The 9,355-nt window shown below is 48.0% G+C and overlaps 1 protein-coding gene across 4 annotated transcripts in view; it reads left to right on the top strand.

Annotated features, from left to right (window-relative positions):
- Positions 1–9,355, top strand: part of nbeab (neurobeachin b) — a 189,152-nt gene that overhangs the window by 38,470 nt on the left and 141,327 nt on the right. For all 4 annotated transcript variants that reach the window (XM_081700540.1, XM_081700539.1, XM_081700548.1 and 1 more), the window contains exons 2-7: positions 2,184–2,415; positions 3,935–4,035; positions 4,498–4,593; positions 4,882–5,003; positions 7,003–7,129; positions 8,620–8,739. In XM_081700540.1, coding sequence (XP_081556666.1) covers positions 2,184–2,415; positions 3,935–4,035; positions 4,498–4,593; positions 4,882–5,003; positions 7,003–7,129; positions 8,620–8,739 — 798 coding nt within the window. The remainder of the gene's footprint in view (positions 1–2,183; positions 2,416–3,934; positions 4,036–4,497; positions 4,594–4,881; positions 5,004–7,002; positions 7,130–8,619; positions 8,740–9,355) is intronic.

Below are 9,355 nucleotides of genomic sequence, written 5' to 3'. Positions count from 1 at the left end.
CAAGAATTTCCATTTCACAGAAAAGACGCTTGGATTTTGGATTATTAGCATCTCCTGGACAGTTAATTTGCAGCGCTGAGAATCAATGAGTTTGCAATTATACTGACGTCTGTGTTTTCATCTGTTGCTTATAACGCTTTAAAAATGTCTTACCAAGCGAGTTCCTCTCGCACAAATGAAATAACCCAGTGCTAACATTTTACGCCTCCTCCAATCTGACACTCGATATTCGTCTCTTATGCTGTTACGTAAGCAAAATCCATCAAAACCAAACGCCGATCCATAAATTCCTGACCGTAATATTTAATTACCTCCTCCACCCCACAACTGCACAGGTTCATCGACTTATTCCTCTTACTGGTTTTGCTGTAAGTGTTTTTTAGTTGCTTTTAAAAGACAACTCAACACGCAAAAAGGATCACTTCCATTACTCTAACGATTAATCTAGCGGCTCAACAGCCGCAATGAAAGATTAGAGCTCCTCGAATAACCATTGAGTGATTTCTCTTTGAATCTGCGTTTCCGTTCGCGTTGCTAAACAATGGCAGCAAATGAATACCCGGGGCCCAAGCGCGTGCTTAAGATCGTGGGTCGGGCGCGACTGCGCCACGCGTCTGCGGAAAGTGGCAGGTCGCGTCGTGCACACTCTCCGTTGCGCCGCTGAGCTTCCACAGGTTGCACGTCAGCGTTGGACACCGCGCCTGCAAAATTACACGCATCCGGGAAACGAACAACCGCTCTGGGGCGCGCTGGCTGGGTCACACGGAGTGGCGCACGAAGGTTCCTCGCTTGGGAGCTTTGAACTTGCAGTTCTGCGCCGCGTGCACGGTCGTCTGATGAACGCGCACGGAAGTCTCCCGTGCGTCTGGCACGAGCGTGCAGAGCGCGCGGAACTCCGCGGTCGGCGCACGAGGGACGGAGACGGCCGAGGCCTTCGCCCACTGTCCACGCGCACCGTAGCGGCGCTGTACTAGTGCAGTTCGCTGGGTGACCATTAGTTGTTTGTGGAGAATAAATATGTCTCGGCGACACACCCCTTAGCGCTCAAATAAATAAAACGACACTTTCCTTCCAGCTTTCGCACTTTTTGTAGGTCTGCGGGTGCACGGAATCACGCTTTCGGCTTTCTGTTTGCGCGCGTGTAGTTTTCCTAACACGCGCTCACTCGCAGTTTTACGCCACATAGTGGCACGTGATTATTTGCCCTCTTGGATCTATACAGCTCAGTTTTCTGAATGTCCAGGCTACATGTCTCTCCTATTGTAAAGAGTCAACTAGTGTGAATCAATCGTACATCATTACCTTATGATGTTAGCTGTGTGTAAATCCCACTTCAGCTGGGTGGATTTCCGTTAATCGTTAATCATTCTCTTGCCTCGGGGCAATTCATTAGCAGCTGGGGCATCTGATGGATCAGGTCGTGGGTAGTTGGCTTCCACGTAGGCGCACCGTCAGTTAATCTCTCACCGTTCATCCTACAGTTTGGCAGGGGCGGCTCCTCGCACCTTCGGACGAAAGCTGACAGCGCATTGGTTGCCCAGGCAGTCAGCTGCTCCGCTAGGGGCGATGAACGAAGCTGAAGGGGCTTCTGTCAGCCAAATCAGAAGCCAGAAACAGTCTAGCTCACACTAGGCCTCATCCCAAACAGTTGAACGGTGATCAGTGTTGATTCACATTTTTGTTTAGCTGTCATCCACCACCACACCTCCCTGTGCAATAACGACACCACCACGTCCTGGCGTCCGAGCTGTTGGGTTCTGTACAGCACCCGTCTGTTTATAATGCTAATGTTACTGCAAGACTGATGCCTATTTTCCACATGTCTGCCTCATGGCCCGGTAGTGAAGAATGCCCAAGGCTATGGTGTGCACAAGGCCAGGCTCAAGGTGGTCAATTTCATGCTCGGTGAACTATGATAATAAAATGATTGGTTATTATTTACTACTATTAATAGTAATTGTTGTGAATAACTAACTGTCAACGACAGTTGAATGTTTTGCCCCACACGCTGCTCAGACTTGGTTTATTTCTTGCCCCCCAGCTGACGGGTTTTCTAGTTGAGCTCAAAATATAAAGCGATATTTGTAAAGCGACCCTGAGTTTGAGAAAGGCGCTATATAAATGCAACTAATAATAATAATATAATAACTCTCTCCCTCTCTCCACTCTCTGATCCCCTGCAGCTGGTGGGTGGCGAGTTCGACCTGGAGACGAACTTCATCGTGCAGGCAGCGGAGAGCGTCGCGTGCATGGTGGAGCTGCTGGAGCACTGCGACGTCACGTGCCAGGCCGAGATCTGGAGCATGTTCACCGCCGTCCTGCGCAAGAGCGTGCGCAACCTGCAGACCAGCACTGAGGTGGGCCTCATCCAGGAGGTCCTCCTTCGGATGAACGCAGTTGACGACATGATCGCAGGTAGGCCCCAGCTCCGACCCAGCGAGATGCAGTCACCCGCTCCAGCCGGTTTCCGGTTGCCCTTTTGCACATAGTTCAGTTTGCTTCCAACGTCACCATCCCGCATCCTGCTGGGAAGAGCAGGCAGGGCAGAATATAAACACGGTACAAGAATTCTGTCCCATGGTGGCATTCCAGGCCCATGAGAAGGCGAAAGGCAGGATAAGGAATGCTCTCCTCCCGGGAAAATCTCATCGGTCTTAGGAAAGACACGGACATCGGGGTGGGGGGATCTCATTGATTGCAGTCTGTTTCATAGTAAGATTGAACGGCAGTTTAGAGAAATATTAAATTATCTTTCGCGTTTATGAATGTCAAATACTGATGCCCTGTTTTTTTTTCTTCTTCCATCTGTAATCGATGCAATCTGTCGGCAGATTTACACTCAGTGTCATTTTTATTATTATTTTTTTTTTGAGCGTTCAGTGATGGTTCTTCTCTCTGAAGCAGCAGCTGCGCTTGCTGCGACAGCGTCCTTAACCAGGTGTAAAATGAAGCCGTTACATGGCAGTGATTGATACACTTTGGCTTTAAAATGTCTGCTAGTGCAGGTCTGGAACGTGCACTGGAAGACACCAGTGGTGAGTGCCATTGTACTGTGCCGGCAGGTGCACTCGGATACATGCACAGCTGTTACTTTCTCCAGTTTTTGCTGTATTCCTGCCTCCTCGGGGTGATTAGAGCTGTTCCGTATCCCGGGGGGGAATTGTTACTGTATGCCCCAGCCCGGAAGGTCTCTGAAATGTTGCAGTACAGTGAGTGTCAGGTTGTTAGTGCATAGCCAGGTTCATACTGGTCCAGGATACAGAGTGCTCCCGTGCTATTTCTGACATTTTTCATTTTTAATAGTTTTGTGAGAATGACTCAGCTTCTCTGCCTTTAAACTCAGAGTGTGGGGTGTGGGGGGTGGTTGCTGGACTCATTCACACACTTGGAGAACACTGGATACTGTCCGTTACTGTGGCATTTCTGATTGTCATGGTGGGATCCAGAGTGCAATAATCTGTACTGTACAGCGGCTTACATATATCTGCCTAGATGTGTGCAGACCTACGTACAATAGACCTGTCAGAAATTATCTCTTTCTCCCGTGCTCTCCCTATTTCTCTGTCTCTCTCTCTCTCTCCCGCTCTCTCGCTCACTCTGTCTCTCTGTCTTCTACTGTCTCTTTCTCTCTCTCTCTCTTACTCTGTCTCTGTCTTCTACTGTCTCTTTCTCTCTCTCTCTCTTACTCTGTCTGTCTTCTACTCTCTCTCTCTCTCTCTCTCACTGTCTCTGTCTTCTACTCTCTCTCACTCTCTCTCACTCTGTCTCTGTCTTCTACTGTCTCTTTCTCTCTCTCTCTCTCTTACTGTCTCTGTCTTCTACTCTCTCTCTCCCTCTCACTCTTCCTCTCTCTCTCTCTCTCTCACTCTGTCTGTCTTCTACTCTCTCTCACTCTCTCTCTCTCTCTCTCTCGCTTTCTGTCCCTCCTCCCCAGATCTCCTGGTGGACATGCTGGGAGTATTAGCCAGCTACAGCATCACCGTGCGGGAGCTGAAGCTACTTTTCAGTATGCTGCGTGGGGATGGAGGACTGTGGGTAAGACAGACTTCTGTCCGGGCCCACGGGCCCGGCAGTCCAGGGGCGTGTCCCTGTCAGGCAAGCCTGTGACGGTCAGGTCGCTGGGGCGGGCAGCCACAGAATGACCGTCGCCTCTCGAGATATCGACTCAGCTGTTGGCTGGAGTGAGCGCTATTGGCAAGAGTATCGGCGTTGTTGGTTGCCATGGCAAACATGCTGGCACACTAGCTCTCACTCTCTTAACAGATTGGAGGGTTCTTTGTCAGAAAGGCCCATGCTGTTACTAACGGAGGGTGCGACGTGTAACGGTAACGTGAGCCTGTCTTTAAATATCTGGCCTGCCGAAACTGAGCGCAGTATGAAAACGCCAGCTCCTAAAACCCGCTCAAACTTTGCAGCCCAAATGCACACGGTGATGTTTGCGTTCAAATGGAGCTACGTTCCCATTAGCACTTACCGTGTGTGTGTGGTCGCCCACAGCCGAGACATGCAGTGAAGCTCCTGGGTGTGTTGAACCAGATGCCGCAGAGACACGGACCGGACGCCTTCTTCAACTTCCCGGGTCGCAGTGCTGCTGTGAGTCTCCATTTGCCGTGGTCCGCGCTGTACAGCAGAAATGCTGATCTGAAATCATTTTTGTCGGCACTAACGCAGGAATCGATACACACGAATTTGCTTAATCTTGTACTGATTGTTCTAGTTCTGCTTTTGTATTTCAGTAGTGATAAAAAATGAACACAGCATCTTTTGTGCAGTTAAAAAGCTCAGTGCTTTATAAACATGAGAAAATGAAATGGCAGTAAAAGAACACGATGTAGTAAGAGCACATGCGTTTTGCACTGATTTTGCGCTTCCTCTGCTCAGGCAATCGCATTACCTCCCATTGCCAGATGGCCTTATCAGAATGGCTTCAGTCTGAACACCTGGTTCCGCATGGACCCACTCAACAACATCAACATGGATAAAGACAAGCCTTACCTTTACTGGTGAGCCACCGTCTGTTGTGCATCTGTGTTTACAGCATTTATCTGACTCTTTTATCCACAGCGACTTACAATTATGGCTGAGTACAACCTGGCCAATTGAGGGTTAAAGGTCTTGCTCAGGGGCCCCACAGTGTCAGCGTGCTCGTGGGGCTTGAACCAGCCACCTTCTGATTACTACTCAAGTACCTTAACCACCGAGATGCCCCACGTCTAGGTGATGATTGGTCGTCCTGGCGGATAGAGAACACGTGACTGGCGTCTTTGAGGTCTTTTTGGATGTCTTTGTTTCGTATGGCTGGACACTGATGTCCTGCCACTTGCAGACTAAGCTTTGCTGGCACACTTTATGCTGGTGTGATGGATTATTGATGTGCAGATGTAAATTGCGTATGATTTTTGCTGATTAAACAAACAGGAGCGCAAGCCTCGGGTGGGTGAATGTTCCGTGTTCCCAAGCGGATCTCCGCGGGGGAAACGGATGTTGCTTTTGTCTTTTAATGTCTGCGGGGCCGAAGGAATGCCAAGCCAACGGAATGCACAGAGGCTTGTGGGTAATTAACACTGAGATCAGTAGCCTAGAAACGCTGTGTTCATCTGCAGTTCTCCCAGGATACATGCAATAAACCCTCAGGGTAGAGAGAAGTGTGTGTGCGTATGTGTGTGTGTGTCTAAAACAGGAAGCTTTTATGCATCAGCCGTTTTCAAGATAGGCTAAATTAATCCAAGTTATCGCCTCTTCACTATTCTATATACCCATGTTTCCTTTACAGGCCTGCGTGTAAAGTTCTCTAAGTGGTGCACATGCACGATGCGAATTTCGTCTCTGTGCTCAAGGCCAACGCTGGGCCTCAAAGCAGAGTCAGGACCCTGAGAAATCTCTGTAAACAAGTTTCAGAAAACCATTTTGGAAAAGCAAACTTGTTTACCATCAGTGCTCTGACAATTCTTACGTGGTGTTTGGTATTTCCAGGGCGGTCAAATGAAGGAGTAAGGTGCGTGTTAGTTTGGGGATACTGAAGCTAATGCCTGGATCAGATAGCGGGAGCAGGCTGCTCTCGGCTGTGGCGTGCGCCTGGGACATGTCTATTTCCACTCTGTGCTGGCAAAGGCCTGAGAAAAACGCAGGCAGCGGATTAAAGACCTGAGCAATGTCAGATGTTGTAAAGGTCTTTGTTTGCCTTAGGTGCCGAACAAAACCCACACGGAGCCGTTCCTGTGTAGGTTTATTTTAAGGGCTGCTCCAAACCCCAGTTGTCCTGATGCGTTACGGTGAATCCCATTTCCAGTGAATCCGAGGTGAAGATGTATGGCGGGGTGAGGGTCTGTTGTTCAGGAATCTCTACGCGCGTCGTAATACAGCAGGGTTTGGCTGAGGTCACACGGGTGTTTGCTGAATGAACTGGCCAAGGCGCACTGTCAGAAGTAGTCAGCACAGCACTGTGTTGCCCCCTAGCTAATTACAGCATGTTCTCTCTCTCTCTCTCCCACGCCTGGAACTGAATGTTTCTCACGTTCTCCACACGCTCAGGTATGGTCGGGAGCCAGGTATCATTTCTCAGCCAGACGTCATTCTGTCTCAGACTCCGTTTTCTTCCTGCCCTGTAAAGTTGCCCGAGGCCCTCTGCGTGCGGGGCTGTATGCTCGTCTGATCAAAGAGACACGATAATGTCGAATGGTATGGGAGTCTCAGCAAGACAGCTGATTGAGAGCGGGTTTGGCACCAGAGCTACAAGCCATGACTGTAAATGTGGATTAGGGAATTCTAACATTGGCAAATGTAATAAATCATTTTATCTCACACGATTGATCCAGGGTAGGGTTGTAGGTGGCTTATACCACAGGTTAGCAACCTAATTACCTTTAACTTGTACAAATAATGTTACTCTCTGTGGGAACCCTGCTGCGCAAACTGACCTGACGCCTCTGTCCATGTTTGTTTCTGCATGTCGCCGTGTTTAGGACCAGATCTCACGTGTGGCTGGGATTTTTTTCCTGACAGTTTCCGGACCAGTAAAGGCGTCGGCTACTCCGCTCATTTTGTGGGCAGTTGCTTGATTGTGACTTCGCTCAAGTCCAAAGGCAAAGGATTCCAGCACTGCGTGAAGTACGACTTCCAGCCCCGGAAGGTAAAAGTGCCTCGAGTCGTCACGACTTGCTAGCGAACTTTTCTCGGGTAAGGCAGCATCACTGAGTGAGCTAAAAATGAATGGATATAGATTTATTAGATTTAGGATTAAGGGAGATTAAAGCTTCTGCCAACTTTTTTTTTTTTTTTTAAATCAAATGTCCCCGTGTGCCCCTATTCAGGGACCAGGTCCTTAATCCACTTTTAACAAATCTAATATGACTTTCCTGAGGCTCGTCTCGTGTAGAGTGTCATAGTGTCGGTCTCTAGAAATGAACGCTGTGTCTAAAGTTAATTTTATTATGTCCTTTCTCCAACGTGTGCAGTTGAGCTGCTGTTGAACTGTAGTAGGCAAATAGTGAAGAACAGGCTAATTCAACAGCTCGACTCTTTGATGCGTCCGTCTGCCGGCTCGTGCTCGGGTGAATGGATATGCTGATGTTAGCTCAAGCCACCAGGCTCTCTCTGAGGCCTTTAGAGGCGATTAGGAGGGAATTTAATGGCAGGTGAAATCATTTTAAAGTGAATAGAAGTGATTGAAAAGAATGTGATTGGTAATTGGTTTATTTAATGTACGCTGGCGCACAGCGTTTCAGTTCTTTATCTGCGTCTACTATCGTTTGCCTTGGCTGGAGTTGTGTTCGACGGCATCTGGTTCTTTTTCGTGTTACTGATTATATGTACGTAAGATTCCAGATTTGGTGTTGCATACCTTTGGTAAGGTATGTAAAATATATCTTTTTAGGCACAAAAGAATCTCAAAGTCTTTTGCACAGACGCTCTCTCTCATGTGTTCTCGTGCGCCGTTTCAAAATAAAAAACAAAAACACAGAGTGACATGGTGGTCCCTCTGAAAGAACTCAGGTTCATCAGAGAGTATCTTGATGTCCTGTGCTGTCTCGATTATGTCCCCGTGCGTTTGAAGTGGGAACTGAGAGAAAAGGGTAACTGTTGTGGGAAAAACAAAATGTTTAAAAGCGTTTGAAACTCAATTGGCACATAAATCCACTCGTTTTCAAAGATTGAATCCCTTTTTTGTCACATTTTAATGGCTCCTGTAGCCATGTGATACAAAACTAGATTTTATCTGCAAGTGCAGCGTGATTCTGATGCCATGAAGATGTCTTCATCTTTGGTGCTTTGTTCAGGCTTCTTGCAGACCTGAACTGTGTCCACTGGTACATTCATGTACATTCATGAGCATGCTTTCTCCAGTCTTTTAGCCCGGCTGATCTGTTACTCATGCCCCAGCTCAGAAGGAACTGCCTTAGACTGTGGCCTTGCTCACAACCTCCCTCGAGCAGAATGTGCTGGCCACAGATTTGCGTTTCCATTTACAAGGGGTCGAGCAAAACAGCGATGTATACCAAAAAAGTCTGAAAAAATACTGTTTTGACTTACTATTGATTTTTAAATGATAGTAGATGACGTTAACGTAACTGCCATTCCACTCCAGACCTGAGAGGGCACGCTTGTTATCTATCTCTCCAGTGGTACATGATCAGCGTGGTGCATGTGTACAACCGCTGGAGGAACAGCGAGATCCGCTGCTATGTCAACGGGCAGCTGGTCTCCTACGGCGACATGGCCTGGCACGTCAACACCAACGACGTAAGTCCCCCTCCCGGTTCCGCCCGGCGCTGTTTGGTCATCTCCATGCTGAGCAGTCACATTCACAGGGGTCAGGGGTTACTCATTCTGGTAGCAGCCATCACCTCAAGCCCCTTCAAAATAAAAGCTCCATTCACCTACAGATGCGTTGTCACCAAATTCCGCCCTGAGCCAGGAGTGTCTTGGTCTGAATTAAACGAGAAGGTTGGCAGTGCAGAACTTCTCACCGCCACAAAAATCGTTTGGTAATTTGTGAAACGCAGCTTGTCCAGAGAATAGAAAGACTGAAAAGATTTAGAAGACGGAAAGATTAGAATGAACCGCATTAAATCAATCTCATTATCTTCTCTTCCAGCGAAACGTTATTACAGGAATGGGCTGATTGAAATCAGCCTGCGATCTAACCGTGCTGGCACGGTTTTTAGGATGTGCTCACAGTACAAGGCTCATTGTTTAATCCAGATTTTTTTGCTCAGACTGGATTTACTTTTGGATGTTCACATTCATAATCACAGGTGACCTGTATTAGTCTGTAATGTGAAAGCATCTGTTCTCCCAAACAGCATGCATGTGCACACCAGTATCACCAGCAATAACAAATAAAGTTTGTGAGATG

Source organism: Electrophorus electricus, chromosome 17, assembly GCF_041902795.1.
Source record: "Electrophorus electricus isolate QZ-2024a chromosome 17, ASM4190279v1, whole genome shotgun sequence".
NCBI classification, from domain to species: domain Eukaryota; kingdom Metazoa; phylum Chordata; class Actinopteri; order Gymnotiformes; family Gymnotidae; genus Electrophorus; species Electrophorus electricus.
The sequence above is the reverse complement of the archived record's forward strand: the minus strand, read 5'-3'. Positions and strand labels throughout refer to the sequence as shown.